This window comes from Nicotiana tabacum, chromosome 12 (assembly GCF_000715075.1).
Source record: "Nicotiana tabacum cultivar K326 chromosome 12, ASM71507v2, whole genome shotgun sequence".
Classification (NCBI taxonomy): domain Eukaryota; kingdom Viridiplantae; phylum Streptophyta; class Magnoliopsida; order Solanales; family Solanaceae; genus Nicotiana; species Nicotiana tabacum.
The window spans coordinates 38076619-38095264 of record NC_134091.1 but is presented as its reverse complement, the minus strand read 5'-3'; the positions used below and the strand labels follow the sequence as shown (position 1 = coordinate 38095264).

General features: G+C 35.4%; 1 protein-coding gene across 1 annotated transcript; it reads right to left on the bottom strand.

Annotated features, from left to right (window-relative positions):
* Nucleotides 1-9795: 9795 nt before the first annotated feature.
* Nucleotides 9796-15039, bottom strand: LOC107791565 (putative beta-D-xylosidase 7). Its single transcript, XM_016613651.2, has 6 exons — nt 14580-15039; nt 13736-14038; nt 12736-12905; nt 12555-12652; nt 10961-11725; nt 9796-10832 (listed from the first exon to the last, which is right to left on the bottom strand). The coding sequence occupies exons 1-6, from the start codon at nt 14976-14978 to the stop codon at nt 10240-10242; spliced, it is 2328 nt and encodes a 775-aa protein (XP_016469137.1). The 5' UTR covers nt 14979-15039; the 3' UTR covers nt 9796-10239.
* Between the last annotated feature and the right edge of the window lie 3607 nt (nt 15040-18646).

Genomic DNA, 18646 nt, shown 5'->3' with positions numbered 1-18646 from the left:
CCTCACACATACGCCGCTCACATGAATTTCACTTAGCAAATAATCTAAGGTTCCTAATTCCCTCAAGTCAGGGTTAGATACAACACTTACCTTGCTCCGAAGGCCACTTAATTCTCAATCACAGCTTTATCTTTGGAATTCACCTCAAAACCACTCGTATCTATTCAAAAATAACTCAATAATATCAAATATTGCTAAAAGAATCAATTATATTTCATAAATTAAAATTTTCAATTTTTCCTCCAAAAAGTCGAAAAATCGACCCCGAGCCCATTCACCCCCGAGCTCGAATATGTAATTAGTTTTGGAATCCGACCTCAAATTGAGGTCTAAATCCCCAAATTCCCGAAATCCCTATTTTCTACCCTAACCCCTAATTCTACCATGAAAACTCTAGATTTTAGGTTGAAATTTCAAGAAATGTAATGGGTAACTGAAAGAAAATGGTTTAGAATCACTTACCAACAATTTGGGGAATGAATGACTCTTGAAAAATCGCCCCTCACCGTTTGGTTTTTGAGAAAAATGAGTTTTTTGGCAAAAATCCGTTTTGGATTCTGTTAAGTGTTGGGCGACAGTGTTCATCGCGTTCGCGAGAGCACTGTCGCGTTTGCGAAGTGTATGGCCTGCCAAGCCTTCGCGTTCGCGAGGCAGTGCTCGCGTTCGCGTAGGCTACCCTTCCCTGGTCTTCGCGTTCGCGAGACATTGCTCGCCTTCGCGATGAAGATAAGGCTGACTCCCCCTCCCCAGTGCCTAACGCTACGCGTTCGCGATGGGCTTGTCGCGTTCGCGAAGGGTAACACACCCATCGCTTCGCGTTCGCGACCAAGCCTTCGCATTTGCGAAGAAGAAATACTCAGCTGCCCAGTTTACTCTTCGCGTTCGCGAGAGTGTCTTCGCGAACGCGAAGAAGGACATGCCAGAACACAGATTCTGTAGAAAAACCGGATTTCCAAAGTTCAAACACATCCCGTGGCCTATCCGAAACTCACCCGAGCCCTTGGGGCTCCAAACTAAACATGCATACAAGTCTAAAAATATCATACGTACCTGCTCGCGCGATCAAATTGCCAAAATAACACCTAGAACTATAAATTTAGAATCAATTCAAATGAAATTTTCAAGAACACTTTAAAATTTCTCTTTTATCAACTAGACGTCCGAATCACGTCAAATCAACTCCTTTTCTCACCAAATTTCACAAACATTTCTTAAATATCCTAATGAACTTGTATCGGGCTCCGGAATCAAAATACGGACCTAATACTAACAATGCCAAATATCAATCAATTCTTAAAAACAAATAATTTTCAAACTTTTAATTTTCATCAAAGATTCATAACTCAAGCTAGGGACCTCCAAATTCGATTCAGGGTATACGTCCAGGTCCCATAATTCGATACGGACCATCCGGGCCCGTTTACCAAAAATGTTGACCGAAGTCAACCAAAATCAACTTTTAAGGCAAAAATTCTTATTTTTATTAGTTTTCAACATAAAAGCTTTTTCGGAAACCTGTCCGGACTGTGCACACAAATCAAGGAGGGTAAAAATGAGATTTTTAAGGCTTAAGAGCGCAGATTCGAGTTCTAAAATATAAGATGACCTTTTGGGTCATCACAATTTGTAACATTCATGAAGCGACTGAAATTGTTGCAATTTCTAATGGGACTCAATGAATCATATGAACAAGCTAGAAGTAAGCTGCTCATGATGGTACATGTGCCTACCATTAACACAACATACTATATGCTTATGGAAAGGGAGAGCCAAAGGAGCATGACAAACACTATATCTGCAACTGATAACGCAGATATTACAACACTTATGATGGAAAAAGGAGGATTTACGTAGAAGCCTAAGAAGAACTATAATGTGTACTGTGATTACTATAAACTAAAGGGTCATACTCGTGAAGGTTGCTACAAACTCATAGGGTACCCTGCTGCTTTCAAGCATAAGAAGAAGCAGAATTTCACTGCAGTTCATAATACCTCTATTGGAGATAGCATGCTACATATTGATGTATGGGGCCCCTATAGTGTACAAACTTACAATGGGAATAAACTTTTTCTAACAATAGTGGATGATCATTATAGAATTACTTAGTTGCATCTGCTCAAGTTTAAGAATGATGCAGCTGTGATTTTAAGGAACTTCTTCAAAATGATACAAACACACTTTGGGAAATCTGTGAAATTGATTAGGTCAGACAATGGTGGAGAGTTTGTTAATGCAAATTGTTCTCAGATCTTTTAGAGTTTGGGAATCATACATCAAAGAACTTGTGTGCACGCCTCACAGCAAAATGGGGTGGTTGAAAGAAAACACAAACATATTCTATAGATAGCCAGGGCAATCAGATTTCAGGGAGCAATTCCCTTAAAATTTTGGGGGCATTGTGTCATAGCAGCAATTTACTTGATAAACAGAATGCCATCAATAACATTACAAGGGAACTCACCTTATAAAGTTTTTCACAAGAAGAGACCTAATCTGCAACATCTAAAGATAATAGGATGCTTATGTTTTGCAAAAAGGCTAAACAACCATGATAAATTTGCTTTTAGAGCAATTGCTATTGTCATGATGGGCTATTCAGAATCTACTAAAGGATATGTCTTGTATGATTTAGCTGCTCACACCTTTTTCATCAACAGAGATGTTAGCTTCAGAGAAACTCTATTTCCCTTCAAGTTCAAGAAAGGTCAACATTTACCACTATTCTCTTATGGTGGTTTGAATTGTCCTATATTACCTTATCCTGTTGTAGATCATATAGAAGAATAAGTTGTTATAGATGATCTAGCAGTTACTCAATTGGAGAATGTTGCTTCACCAGTTTCATTAGCTGGAGTTTATCATGAAGCAGATATACCAACCACTACAGGTATTCCAAGTGTTCCTGCACCAGATACAAAAGCAGTCATGGAAGATTTACTTGTAAGTGAATCTGCACATGAGGAAAATTCTTTTCCAGATGCCATGCCATCAACTGAGTCAGCAGAATTAAGAAAATCAGTTAGAACAAAAAAGACTCCTGGTTGGTTAAAGGACTTTGTCACACCAGTTACCAATTGTGCTTCACATATACCATATCCTATTCAGAATTCAGTTGACTATACCAATATCAGTCCTGCCTATAAATATTTACTCACTGCCCTTACTTCTGTAGCTGAACTAAGAACCTTCAAAGAAGCTTCTGCAGACCCCAATGGGTAGAGGCTATATAGGCTGAAATTTTAGCCTTGGAGGAGAACAAAACATGGGAATTGGTACTTTTACCTAAAGGAAAGATTCTCATTGGTTGCAAATGGGTATTCAAAGTGAAGTATAAAACCAATGGTTGCCAAAGGCTATAACCAGCAGGAAGGTCTTGAATACACTGAAACATTCTCACCAGTGGTTAAGATAGCAACTGTGAGATCAATGGTTTCTATAACTGTAGCAGAAGGTTGGCACATCCATCAGATGGATGTGTACAATGCCTTTTTACAAAGGGATCTCCATGATGAAGTATATATGCAATTACCTGAGGGCATTTCAAGCTGGGGGGGAGGTCACATCTTGTATGTAGGCTTGTCAAATCCCTTTATGGATTGAAGCAAGCAAACAGGCAATGGAATGCCAAGTTGACTGAAGCTTTACTGGCTCAGGGGTTTACTCAAAGTAGTCTGGATCATTCCTTGTTTACTCAGAAACAGGATAACAATATTATTGTTATTTTGGTTTATGTGGGTGACATGCTGATAACTGGGAATAGTCTGAAGTTGATAGAAGCCACTAAGGATCAACTGAATAAGATATTCAAAATGAAGGATCTTATAAAAAACTTTCTAGGAATTGAATTAAGTAGATCCACTAAAGGCATTCTGATGAACCAGAGGAAATATGATTTAGAGTTAATTGGTGAATTGGGATTGAGTGCTGCAAAGCCTGCTTGGACTCCACTTGAATAACCAGAAGTTTACTAACAAGGAACTAGATGACATTACAGGGGTGCAAGATTATCACATTTTGAAAGACAAAGGGCAATATCATAGACTTATTGGAAAATTGTTATACCTGACTTTAACCAGACTAGACATAGCTTTTGCTATTCAGACCCCTTAGCCAATTCATGCAACAGCCTAAAGAAAGTCATTGGGAAGCAGCCTTGAGAGTTGTGAGGTACATCAAGTGAGAGCCTAGACTTGGCATACTGATGAGTAGCAGAAGGGAAAATGTATTGAGTGCCTATTGTGATGTTGATTGGGCATCATGTCCTAGTACAAGGAAATCAGTCACTGGTTTTCTAGTAAAGTATGGAGACTCACTCATTTCCTGGAAGTCTAAAAAATAAAACACAGTGTCAAGAAGTTTAGCAGAAGCTGAGTACAGAAGCATGGCATGGACTGTAGCAGAATTGGTATGGATGGCTGGATTGTTCAAGGAGCTAGGAGCATATGTGAAAAAACCAATCGGTTTATTATGTGATAACAAGGCAGCACAACAAATTGCAGCAAACCCAGTGTACCATGAGAGAACAAAGCATGTAGAGATTGATTGTCATTTTATTAGAGAGAAGATTCAACAAGGATTAATCAAAACACATCATGTTAGTTCTAAAGAGCGACAAGCAGATATACTGACTAAGGCACTTCTGAGATCACAACATGAGTATCTAGTATCCAAACTGGGAGTGCTAAATGTTTTTGCACCTACCAGTTTGAGGGGGAGTGATGTAATAGGAGTAACGTGAGTTAGTTAACCGTAGTTACAATTGTTAGTTATACTATAGTTAGGTAGTTAATTATTATTAAAAGAGTTAGTATGTTAGTTGAGGAGTGACAACTGTCACTTAGCTGGATTTTAGCTTGTAATTGTATATAAGAACATGTGAGTGGAATGAGAAAACAAGCGTTCATTTTCTTCTTCTTCTCCAAATTCTCTTCACTCATCTCTGTTCTTTCACAGCTAAGCCTCCATTGATGAATGCTCAATCTTAATACACAAACTACACAGATATAATCCACCGATTTTGACATGATGCTTCTGCCATATAGAATTTAATGCATGTATTGACATGGAAGTGAAACGTTTAAGGCATGTATGTGTGATTTTTAATGCATTCAATAGGTTTTATTGGTTCTTGTCTTGTTTCTTGTCCTCTTCTTTGTTGACGTTTTAACTATGCTTTCTATCTTGTTTTTTAACATTGAGTTAGTAGTAGTCTCATCATCTATGTTGTAGCATGTAAATCAAGCAAAAACTTCCAACAAGGGAATAGGTTCAAATTTGTCCTTGTATTACCCGAAATTGAACAACTTTCCCCTCCTCCAAACTTTTGGTTCATTTATAATGTTGCCGTTAGGACAATTATCGTATTTGCCATTGCCATTGACGAAGCTCAAGTGTGAAATAAGTGAATTCCCCGTGTGAAATTCATTAAGAAAAAAGTTCAATTTTACAACTCAATCTCTTACTATGGTTTAAAAGTATCCTCGGGTTGGAGCTTCATCAGGGGTCAAGGAAAAAAACTAGACTTTCTCATAATGACGTGTAACGACCCGACTTGTCGTTTTAAGAATTTACGTCCCGTTCAGTGACTCAAGGTCCCGCGAAGCTTTGTAATGTGTATTATGACTTGCGTGTGCGATCGAGTTTGATTTCCAGAAGATTCAGAACTAAATTGAAAGAACAATTCTTATTTTTGAAGTTTAAATGAAAAGAGTTGACCGGAGTTTGACTTTTGGGTAAATGACTCCGGAATGAAATTTTGATGATGTCAATAGCTTCGTATGGTGATTTCGGACTTAGGCATATGTCTGGATTTGGATTTGGAGGTCCGTAGGACAATTTGACGCATTTTGGCGAAAGTTAGAAAATGGAAGATTTTTAGAAAGTTTGACCGGGAGTTGACTTCATTGATATCAGAGTCGAAATTTGATTCCGAAAATTGGAACAGATCCATTATGTCATTTAGGACTCGTGTGCAAAATTTGGGGTCATTCCGGATTGATTTGATAGGTTTCGACATTAAATATAGAATTTGAAATTTGTTAGTTTTCATTAAGCTTGAATTGGGGTGAGTTTCGTATTTTAGTGTTGTTTAATGTAATTTGAGGCATCAACTAAGTTCGTGTCATGTTATGGGACTTGTTAGTATACTTGGTTGAGGTCCCATGGGGCTCGGATGAGTCTTGGAAGGGTTTTTGGAAGAGTTTGGTGTTTTGATCATAAGCATGTAAGATTCAAAGGTCCATTTTTAGTTCTAGATACCGAAATTTAATTTTGAGATTTTCGGGAGTTTGATAATGAATTATAGAAATAATCTGAAAAGTTTGGTCTAATTTCATCAAGCCGTGATTGGGTTTTTAGCATGAAACATGAGTTAATTATTTAACGAGTGAAATTAGTATCGCATTGAGCAAATAAGCTCCGCATTGAGTTTCGATTAAACGACTAGGTTCGTATTATTATTTGTGACTCATAGGAACAAGAATCGTCGAATTTCGAGTTCGTATGATGGAGTTAAAGCCTTTTTAGTGAAATATTAAATTGTTGGTGCAAGCAGGTTCTGGTGCGGACCTTTAGTGACGGGAAATTGACTTTTAATGACGGAAAATGGATTTTTATTGAGTAGTTTTGTTTTTAGTTCATTTCAACATTTTTGGAGCTAGGGTACTCGGATTTGGGCGATTGTTTAGAGGATTTTTCACCAAATGGATTGGCGTAAATGTTTCCTACTCGGGTTTCATTATATTTCATGATTCCATGATTATTTTCATCTTTTATTAGTGAATAAATTGGAAGAAATGTGATCTTTGCAAAATCTTTCAAAAACAAAAATTTAAGATTTGCAGATCGATTCTTTATCGAAATTTGATAAATTTGGTATGGTTGAACTCGTATCGGAATGGGTGTTCGGATTTCGTAAAAATTCTGTCCGGTTCCGAGAGGCGGGCCCCGCGTTGACTTTTTAATGCAAAATTTTAAGTTGACGTTTTATTATTCGAATTTATTTTTGATGAATTTTAATGAAGTTATACAATCAATTTGGATAGATTTGAGCCGTCCGGAGGTCATTTCACGCAAGAAGGCTATTCTGGAATTTCGGCCTAACTTCAAAAGGGTAAGTATCTTGCCTAACCTTAAGTGGGGGAATTATGCCTTAGGCATTGAGTCTTATGTGGAAATTGTATAATTGAAAACCATGTACGCGAGGTGACGACTGCGTACTTGGTTTATATATGCAAGTTACATTGGTTGAAATTCGTAGACGCACTTATGTATTAATTTGAAAAATTATTGGAACATAGTAAATCCTTTATTTATCATGCCTAAATCCTTGTTTGTTGAATTTATTTTTATATGATAATTTGGTGTGATTGACACCTTGATTTTTATGTGAATCCCGTGTTTTTGTTGAGTTGATATTTCCTGGAGATAAATTCATTATGGATTATTCATTTGCAAATAATTTATTAAATAAATTTAAAAGGAGGCATTAATCTATTTGTCAAAAAATTGGATTAAAGAAGGTGTTGTTCCTTGATGAATTACTTTCCAATTCATGTAGTTGAAATTGGTATTGAGTTATAAAGGTCGTAAATCATATTGAGACAATGTGTTAAATTGTGAAATATTATTCTGTTGAGTTGTTCATTCCCGGATATTTTTGTTAAGATTTTTATGCACATTATGGTCGAGCCATGGGCTCCTTATTTTGAAAAATAATGTATTGTTAATTTCTGTGGCAAATTTATAATACGTGGTGATATTTGAACACTTGAGGTGCAAGTTGTGTTATGCTGTGATATTTGGGCACTTGAGGTGCGATTTGTGAAATATTGTGATATTGATACGCATGCAGTGATATAAGGTCAGGGTGTTGAAACGCATGCGGTGAGATAAGGTGGGCTTGATACGCGTGGCTAGTAGGGGAACTACTAGAAATGATGTGGAGTGATAAGGTGGGCTAAAACGCGGGATGCTATTTCGGAAAAAATAATTTTTAAAAACTAAATGTGAAGGCTCCCGCGGTGATATAAGGAAAGATTGAAATTTATTTATGATTTGGGACTACGAGGCGGTACTTCGGGAGTGTCATTTGTTGATATTTCTCTATGGCTGTACTTGTCTTTGGTTATTTTTATTTTTCCGTGATATGTAAATTCTTGTGTTCTTCCGTGATGTATTATTTGAATTTTATTATGTTATTTATATTCCTTGTTGTATTGTGTTGGCTTTGGCTCTTCGTACGAGACTCTGAGAATTTGTGTTTCTGATTTTTACTGGTTTTTGAGGTTTGAGTTGTTTTGAGTAAAAGAAATTGCTATTATGTTTTAATTTAATAAATTTTACCCCCAAATCAGTAGCTATTGGATGCTTCATTTTAATTGAAATGTCATTTTCTTCACCCAAACGAGTTCAAAAATAAACTCATTTCTTTGTTGATTTCTTACTTGGTTTAAAAATTGTAAACTTACTTTATTGAAAATAAATTGATCGTGCGAATCTTATATACATTGATATTTTGGTACATGAGTTTTCCGTTGTGAAAATATGAAAGTGGGCTGAGACCCGTGTTTTATGATTATGAAATGAAGTGTCACAGAGTGATTTTTATTTGAAAGAATTATATTCGAAAGATTTTTATTTGAAAAAATTATATGTGAAAGAATTATATTTGAAGTACTTACATTTGAAAGGCATATATTTGAAGGATTTGATTAATTGGTTGTACTTGTGTTCCTTATTCGTTTGAGCAATATTTATGGTGTTCTTGTTGCCTTATTGTTCATATCCCTGATTGATCTTTGTTGCCGTCATTGATATTTGTTTTCTATTATTCTTGTATATTACTATATTGCACAAGTTAAATGATTAGTGAGTGTCTTGACTGTACCTCGTCACTGCTCCACCGAGGTTAGTCTTGATACTTATTGGGTACCGACTATGGTGTACTCATACTACACTTCTGCATATTTTTGTGCAGAGCCAGACATTGGAGATATCATATTCGGACAGAGTTAGAGTGTGATCGCAAGGATTCAAGGTAGGGCTACTTGGTCGTCGCAATCACTTGGAGTCTTTCCATTTTATTGTATTGTCAACTCTTATTCGAACAGTATTGTATATTCGATCCTTGATATCATTGCATGTATTAAATTAGAGTTCGTGACTCAGTATTACTAGTTTTGGGAGGTTGTTATATTTGTTTCCGCTTTTGGTTTCGATACTTGTATTAAATTATATTTTTCAAAAAAAGGCTCAGAATGTAATTGTAATCGACTTACCTAGTCTTAAAGACTAAGTACCATAACAACGCCTGTGGTGAGATTTTGGGTCGTGACATGACGGGACGGGAGTGAGATTAGAGCAAAAGTGTAATAGAGGTCAAAGTTGCTCAATTTCGGATTATACGGGCGCAAATTTGACCTTTTTCTCTTCAAACAATCTACTCTAAACTTGATCCTTTTTGCAGAACACAACACTACCTTACTTATCATGTAGTATTACTTTAAAGGGAAGAGTGGCATGGATTTTGTCGATACTCAATCCTTTTCATACACATTAACACCTAATACATGCCACCAGTAATCATAGTGTTGTCATTGCTGCTTTCACAACCAACGTGAGTGCTGTAACTGTAGTTCCTCTGAACAAAATTTGTGTATGATTGTTCTGTTATCTATTATTGCTTTTTTCATGTTGGCATACATTTATTAAGAATATACCAAATTGTCATTTTCAAGTCAAGAAGAAACTGCTGTGTAAATGTGTAAAACTAAAATCAGGTAATCCTTGTGGTTGGTACTTGAATTTTTCTAAAACTTTCTGATTCTTCAAAAAGGTAGATAATAAAATACATATCTTGCGGTATATCAAAGAGGGATTAATAGCTCAAATTTATAAAGGGCAGCCCGATGCACTAAGCTCCCGCTATGCGCATGGTTTGGGAAAGGGCCGGACCACAAGGGTCCCCTGCATTTCTGCAGGAGGCTATTTTCCGGCTCGAACCCGTGACCTCCAGATCACATGGCAATAATTTTACCAGTTACGCCAAGGCTGCCCTTCTAATAGCTCAAATATATCTTGATAATAATTGATATCTCTATTTTTAGCTGTTGCTGCAACATGTCCACTCCTCCAGGCCTATTAGAGAGGATTCTTGAATTCAACTTTTTATTTGTTCAGCTGAAGAAAAGACAGTTATAAGAAAAAATCAACTCTTGCAACCAAAAAAATCTGGTTTCAGATCATGATGTTAATGGGGTGTTCAGCATCGCCAACGACAAGGTAACGAGACCCTTCTTCTATCATCATTAATCCATCCTCATTGGCACTGCTAAGATGTTCACAAGGACTGATCTCAAACACAATTTCAGAATTTTCTCCTGCCTTTAAACTCACACTCTGGAATCCAACTAGCTGTTTTACAGGACTTCCATTTTGAACTTTGTCATCCTGCTTCACAAAAAGTAGTACTGGGTGCTTACCATCCATTTCCCCTGAGTTTTTGACACTAACATGAGCTGAGAATTTTGCCTTCTCACAGTTGTCTATTCCCATTTCTTCCACAGACGTGTAACGGATTGAATCCAAACCTTGAACTGTCTTTGCAGTTGATAATTGATTTAACTGGACAGTTTTAGGAGTGCCATAGCTGAACTCATAGGAATAGGTTGTGTAACTAAGACCATATCCAAACTCGAAAACTTTGGGACCCTTGTAAAATCGATATGTTCTACCAGGGTAGCCTGTTGCTGGATTAGGTCTCATCCTCATGTCTGTCATTGGTATTTTGACAAATTCTTGAGGATACCAAGTAATAGGTAATTTACCTCCTATACATTGACATATAAGAAAAGCCTCTGTTATTAATATCAAGCAAGTTACCAAAAAAAAATAAAAAAAATATCAAGCATGTATTATAGAGAAAGAAAAGAAGAAGTGATCACTGATCAAGTCTTACCAGGATTATGTTCACCAAATATAATTTCTGCTAAAGCAAGCCCTCCAGCTTCACCAGGATAGCCAGCCCACAAAATGCTTCCTATTTTGGTGTTGATTTTCGCGAAAGAAACATCGACTGGACCTCCAGAGAGAAGCACCAATATAACAGGTTTCTTTGCAGCTTTAGCTACACTATTAATGAGCTTTTCTTGCTGCCCTGGGAGCACCAAGTCATCGCGATCAAATTGTTCCCTCTCTTGACCTTGATCCAACCCCATAACCAAAACGACGTAATCCACATTCTTTGCAGCGTTGACAGCTTGATCAATGGCAGCAGACGTGCAGTTCACTGCATTGCAGCCCGGGTGGTATTGCACTGCCTTCACATAACCTGACAACGCCTTGAGAATCTCGATAGATTTGCAAGGAGGACCGTCGTAGTTTCCACGAAGAACGTAAGCGCTGTTGGCATTAGGACCAATGACAGCAAGGGAATTGGTTTTGGCCTTGGAAAGAGGAAGAAGTTTGCCGGTGTTCTTGAGCAAGACAATGCCACTTCTTGCAGCTTCAAGCGCTAATTCTTGGTGTTGTTGAGCACAAACCAGGTTAGGACTAATGTTTCCAAAGAGCTGTTTTGTTGGGTTCCCATTGAATAGTCCTAATCTCATTCTAATAGAGAAAAGATTGTGAAGAGCCCTGTCTACATGAGCTTCTGAAACCTTTTTCTGCATAATTGCTGATTTTGTGTATTTCCTCAAGTAATCCCCACAGTTTACATCCATGCCTGTGAAATTTCAATTCCCATCACATCAAGATGGTTAGTCCATTACATTAGCTTCTTATTATTTTTTACTAAGTTAATTCATATTGCATAACAAATAATTATTGCCTTTTTAGTTGGAATAATAGCCGAAAAATGTATGTTTTTGTATAGTTTATATATATATATATATATATATATATATATATATATATATATATATATATATATATATATATATATATATATATATATATATATGCTATACATAAATTTTATACACTTTTGCGGCTACCAGATGTAAATAGTCATTGGGCCTGTTCTAATAAATATTTTGGGCCGAGTGCCTCTTCATGCCATACTACATGCTTCTCTATTATTTTTCTATTTCTTTATCCTATAAATAATTTTTTAGATTATTCAAGAGAGTATTATTTTGTAGAAATGTTTTTCGATTTGGATATTGTCTCTTCCATTGATAAGGATAAGATGAAATCAGTAGGACTCATTATTGGATAAACAAAGAAAAGAAGTCTCCTTCTGCTATTAATTTAGACTTTATTTGCCTTCCTTTCAGCCCACAAGAACATTACTCTGGGCCCAAATATACAGCTAGTCCACATCTCCAATAAATTCCAAAGTAGGCCCAATATAGCCCAGGGAGCACGTGGATTGTTTTCAAATTTTCTTTTGTAATATCGATTTGTACCAAAGACTAATTTAATCAGTTTATTCAATAAATAATTAAAAAGGTAAATGAGACTATTGAGCTTCAATTTTATTTCTTATGTCTATCCTATGAAGAAAGTTTACAACATAAGAAGCAAAAAAGTTTTCCAGGGTACAATCATACCAGCTTTAAGTGCAAATGCCGCTGCATCTTCTGGTGTTTTTGCATACTTGTGATTGTCATGCATAACTTGCACTGCATCACAGTCGGATGTGATGTACCTATCATATTTAAACTAGTTAAAAAATGGAAACCACTCCTAATAGTAGGTAAAATTACAAAAGTAAGTAAAAATTAGAATTACCCATGAAAACCCCATTGTTGACGAGCTGTTTTAGTCAAAAGATTGTAATTAGCACAACTTGGGATTCCATTAACACTGTTGTAAGAGCACATTATTCCACTAGCTTGTGCTTTTTGTATGCAATCTTGGAAAGGGGGCTGAAATGTATCTGCCATATCTTGAGGGGTAACCTAAGTAATTATCAAAAATACGAGAGGTCAGGATGACCAAAAAAAAAAAGTGAAACAAATCTAAATATTCCAGTAGAAGATTACATTTAAAAATTGTAGATTCCTTAAAATCTTAAAGTAACTAGGTGACAAAAAGAATAAAGGTACAAAGTGTAAAAAACCTCATTCTCATGCTTCATTCTTTTCCCAAAAGTTGAAGATTTACATACTTCATTTCTCAATCTTTGGGGACCAAATATCTAATTTAAGCAGCAAAAGTGTGAATCCTAAAAAGAAGCCAAAGAATAGTTAGTTTTTCTCAACAGTGGGCAGTGTTGTTAGTATTGTACTTTTTTCTCATATCATCAAATGGTCCAACAACGACTCTAATCCACCCCACTAAGCACGCAAGAATTAATGGAGAATGAAAAGAAGAAAAGCCAAAAAACTGCAATTATATCTCATAAAGTTTACTAAGGAAAAAGTTTTTTTTTTAATTCTTTATAATAGTCGGTCAGAAAAATTTCTAGTCCGTTTGACCGACAATACCAAAATATTAGAACGCTCTTCTCTATGAGACCAGTAATTTAAGAATAATTCCAGACAAGTTTCAAGCAATATAACTCCAAGATCAAAAACCCATATTCATTAATTAAGAAAAGCCCGTGACCAGTGCTTCTATCCTTGGAAAAATACAAAACATACCAAGACAAGAAAGTATTTCAAACTTTGAAAATAGTACCAATGTTTGGTAACTGATTACTGATTGGTCATAGAAGCAAAAGAGGGTAAAAACTTGAGTATAATAATTAGAGTGTGGGGAAGCAAAGCTAATTTGAAAGATTACTTACAATGGCATTGAAACTAAAGCGATCCAAGGTTTTCCATTGATCCAAATCATAAGCAGTGAAATGTTTACAGCAAGCAGAAGCTTGAAGATGACCTTTCTTGAGTTTTCCACCTTCAAAACTATCACCTTGTACTCCTCTCACATACCTTATTGCATATTTACCACTCATACTTGGGTCCTCCCCCGGTGTTTCTTGCCCTCTTCCCCATCTTGGGTCCCTAAATATGTTTATATTTGGTGCCCAAAATGTCATCCCTACTGCTTCTCCTGCATTATACACTCCCCTTGCCTCTCTTCCTATCACCTGAAATCAAGAAAATTGGAATGAAATTCGAAACTTCACTATCACCATTTGATTTATCAATCAATAATTGAATTTCGAGACACTATAAAAACCTACAGATCTGCCGACAAACACACACAGCAGCCTACAAAAGTGAACTACCCAAAAGTAACATGAAGAAAATGAAAATGATACTTAATTACTATAATAAGATTTACTAACTTGTAAGTACTCTATAATAACAAGGCATTTTTACACCATCACTGTTTTTTTAATCTGGTGTACTCTTTCAGGATTTGAATTTTATGGGTTCATATTTGTAATTCTACCACTTCTTTTCAATTTATTGAGTTCAAAATTTATTATTTATATATATTTTTAATATATACACATGGTTCTAAGAGGAAAGTTATGGATTTAGATGTCTATTAATTGGATACGGACCTGGGTGTACTAGCTTATGCGTTATGTTTCAGGTTACTAATCTTTATATTATGGATAGTTACCTGCAATTATATTTTAGGATATAAAATTAAACATCTGAGTTTGTATTGGTTCTTACCTGGCCAATGCGATACCAAAGGTTTTCATCAAAAGAAGCAGCAGTGAGAATAACTTGAGGAAAGCTGGTGGCTCCAACAATACTCCCATTGAAGAAAATACCTCTACCGGCAGCTCCAACGCCGTGAAGAGACTCCGACCACCACTCGTAAGCCGGAATACCGAGTCTTGGAATCGCCGGAGCTGAGTTAACGAGTTGGGAAATCTTTTCATCGAGTGTTAGTCGAGAGACAAGGTCCTTTGCACGTACACTGATGGGAAGAGCTGATTGGCAGAACTTTAAGGATTTGGTCAGAGGAAGAGATGAGTCACACGAGAAAGGTGGCTGAGTTGACTCACTTGTTGAAATGAGTGTTAGCCATAGGAGAGTATTAATGAGAGCTAAGGTGTCAAGTTTCATTGTTGTAAATGAAAAGCAGTGACAGAGTTGAGATAGGTACGCATATTTATAATGACTACTCCCTCCTAATTTGACTTCCAAATGATATTTAAGAAAATAATTGAACTTTTTTTAAAATTTAGTATAACTTCATTAATTATTTAGTACCTGTGCAGAAAAGAAGAATAAAAGTATCCTGATGAAATGACGTTTTGGCCCTTACCAAAGACAGAATCCTCTTACTTTCATAGTAGTTTGTTAACATCACGATGAACATTCTCAATTTTTTAATTTTCTGAAATTTTTAGAAATTGTATAGATTCGTGTTAGTCCCACCAATATTGCTGTATTTGTAAATAATAATTCTGCAAAATATAAGTTATCGTAATGAAACAGTAATTAATTCGAGCCCACTGAATTCACAGTGTTTCCTTAAGGAATTTAATCCCCTCCTAGTACCCAAGGTAATGGATTATTTCTTCCCATGATAGTACCCAAGGTAATGGATTATATATAGCAGCCAGTGTTGAAGAAGACCAAATGTCCACCCTCCATGGTGGAGCAAGCTAATTTAGCTTGTTTGTGGAGCAAGCACATTCATGTTTGTGGAGCAAGCACATTCATGTTTGTGGAGCAAGCACATTCATGGTGGGAAGAGCATTAGGCGGCTGTCTTACGTTAATATTTACTATTAATAAATAAATTTGGTCCAAAAAATTAATCAATCAATTGACCGAAACCGAAGCCGAGCGAGCGACGACGACGGCGCGAGACTTGCTTTCTTCTTAACTCTTTAAGAGCTACAAGAAGAGCAATTATATATATACCTACCAAAAATCTCTTCCTCTTCCAATATGGGACAATGTCTCATTGTCAAGAGGGGGAAACTTAAAATTTTACTCAAAAATTTCATTTTCCCTCCATTTCCCATTCACCCTCATTTTAAGACTATTTCGTCTTAAAAAATTAAAACCTCAACAATTCGTACTTCTTTTTCAGTCCTCTCTAATTAATGTAGTAGATGTGGAAATGAATAATTAAGACACGACTTTTCAAAAAACAAATTCTCACTGTTAGTTACGTTGTTACTTGTTAGGTGGATGGTACATTTGTTTGTGCATTATATCTAGTGAGTATGGTGTAGATTGAATTTTTAAATAATTAGATTATAACTTATTCTACATTTTAAGAAAAAAAATCAAATTGTTTGTAACATTTTGGATAATAATTTGAGCAAAAGATACTACATCACTCATCTTATGTGTGAAATTCTAGCTACGAAAATGCGAAAACTTGCATATGGTATTCAAATCTCTAAACCAAATTTAAAACATTATAAATCAGAGCAAACCAAATAAGGGATTTGCCCAAAAATTGTAACACAAGGGCAAAAATGGAAAATTCTTAAAAAAAAAAAAAATCTCAGATTTTTTGGGCGGAATATTGAATAACATGAGAGCTGGCATCCCTCTTTGAAGCAATATTATGGTGAGTAATTTCTGTCCTTAAACAAGTATTTTTGGGCAAAAAGTTTTGTTTTAATTTTATCCAAGTTCCCCCTCCACATATAAGAAAAAAAGTCTCATATTACTCTTGAAACAGGGATCAAGAAAGGAAGTTGCCAAGGGCGACCATTTATCTTTACTTAATTAGTTTATAGTCACAACTCACAACCAATATTAGCGGTGGCGGAGCCACATACACCAAAGGGGTGTCAACCGACACCTTTTCGCCGAAAATTACACGGTATAGCTAGATATTTTTTTAAAAAATATTTATATATACTATATAATGACACCCTTTGACTTGTTGATGAGTTTATTTCTTTATATTTTGACTCTCCTTAATGAAAATAATGATTCCGTCCCTGAATATTAATTTAACTGCTTGTTGTTTGGCACTAAAAAGAATACATATCTCTATTTCTTAATCCAAAAAATGCCTTATGTTTAGTTTGCTCTTGGCCGACTGGTAGCAGGTCTGGAGCATTGCCACCCCCCCCCCCACCCCCCACCCATCCCACCCTCCTTAAAAGTTGATTTTTATTTTTAATTTTTTTAATTTTGTTTTTACCTAAGGTAGGTTGCATAGAAATATGCAATCTACCCTCCTCTGTTTTTTTTTTGAAATTTAAAATAAATATTATTTCCCCATATAAGTACCGCCTCCTGTATCCCTTTTTTTTTTTTTTTTAAACTTTTTTCCGTCTCTCTTTTACTGAAATCCCAAATAACTAGTAAATTTGTCGAATTAACAAAATAAATAGCTTCTCAAATTTTCTGAACAAAGATAAAGGAAAATAAGACCAAACGAGATTTAATTGTTTCCAACCTAGATTTGGAAATGGAATCAGATGATCAACTGTTAACAACCTTGTAAAAGACACCATGAACAATTTAACGATCGAAAGTTTATTTTACGGCATTATATAATAAGTTTAAAAATGAAAAACACAGCAAAAAAGTTGACGTGTCTTTACCTTCTCATGAAAAAATAAGTTTCACTAAAAAGGTAACGTGAGGAGGATTTATTTATTTTTAGACCTTAATTTAATCATTGAAGTTTTGGTTGTGATTTGTGAATGCTTCTCTAAAAATTGATGCACGAAGAAGCTTCTCCTAAAGCACCCCATTTTACACTTTAGTGCGGTATTTAACTTTGAACGTAGCTTAAGAAAAAAAAAAATTATTATCTTAAATATGTTATAATATTTGTGATTACAAAAGTTTTCCAGAAAATTAAAGTTAAATTATTTTCTAATATAATAATATGTTATTCTTTCTAAAAACAGATCACTAATAACAAAAAGATAATATCTGCGCAAAGAAAGTACTAGGTTACACAGGACATTTTCTTTTCCTTTGACAGAAAGTTATAGGAGTACTTATCTAACTTTATGCTGTAAATATGATTTGAACATCGCACCTAAACAATGTAAACAAAGTTTCATAGTTTATATCTTTAAATTTCTATGTTTCCGATATTTTTCCCTTTATCTCACCCTTAAAACTGTCATGCATTTGGGACACATTTTAAAATGTCTAGCGAGCACGTCCAGTAGAATTATAGAAAAATCCCAAACTATATTTTACATTAGGAAGTAGTATTACCCCACGGAGAGAGATCCAACAATCTGAAACCTAAAACTTGAAAACAATATCTAAGAGTAAGTTCAAAGATTACTTTCATGTAGTTGGCGGAGGAAGCAACACGAGTAAGTAAAGACAATGACAATCCATAAGCATCCTACCAATTAATTTTGGTCCATCAACTTACTGGCTTAAAATTAAAATAAGTGATTTGATGTTACAATTGAAAGGATAGGGACTGACGATGCTTAAACCTGATTATTATTCTAATTTCTAGGACGAAAATTGAAGTGCAACTTACACTATGTTCATTTTGAGCAATAAGGAGAGGAGAGGGTAAAGAAAATGAAATGAAGATGAAACGTTGATTACATTAGGCGGGATCACTCTTCTAAAGTAGGATAGAATTTAAAATAAGGATAGAAAACTTTAAACCGGATATTTATTGATAGCATTAAAGGATTATTCATTAATTGATCTCGACATACTAAAGAGAACAAGTGATTTAAATAACAACAAATAGAGATATTATTAACATAAAGTAGAACTAGTACTATGTCTTTTTGGAGTTAGGAAGTGAGAGGGTATAGGAGAGGAAAT

What these genes read in the sequence shown, in the direction of transcription:
- LOC107791565 (XM_016613651.2), bottom strand. Translation starts at nt 14,978, where the DNA reads ATGAAACTTGACACCTTAGCTCTCATTAATACTCTCCTATGGCTAACA. An exon ending in TTTGGTATCGCATTGGCCAG is followed by an intron (nt 14,039 to 14,579) that starts GTAAGAACCAAT and finishes TCTTGATTTCAG; the next exon opens with GTGATAGGAAGAGAGGCAAG. An exon ending in ATTTGGTGAACATAATCCTG is followed by an intron (nt 10,833 to 10,960) that starts GTAAGACTTGAT and finishes GTCAATGTATAG; the next exon opens with GAGGTAAATTACCTATTACT.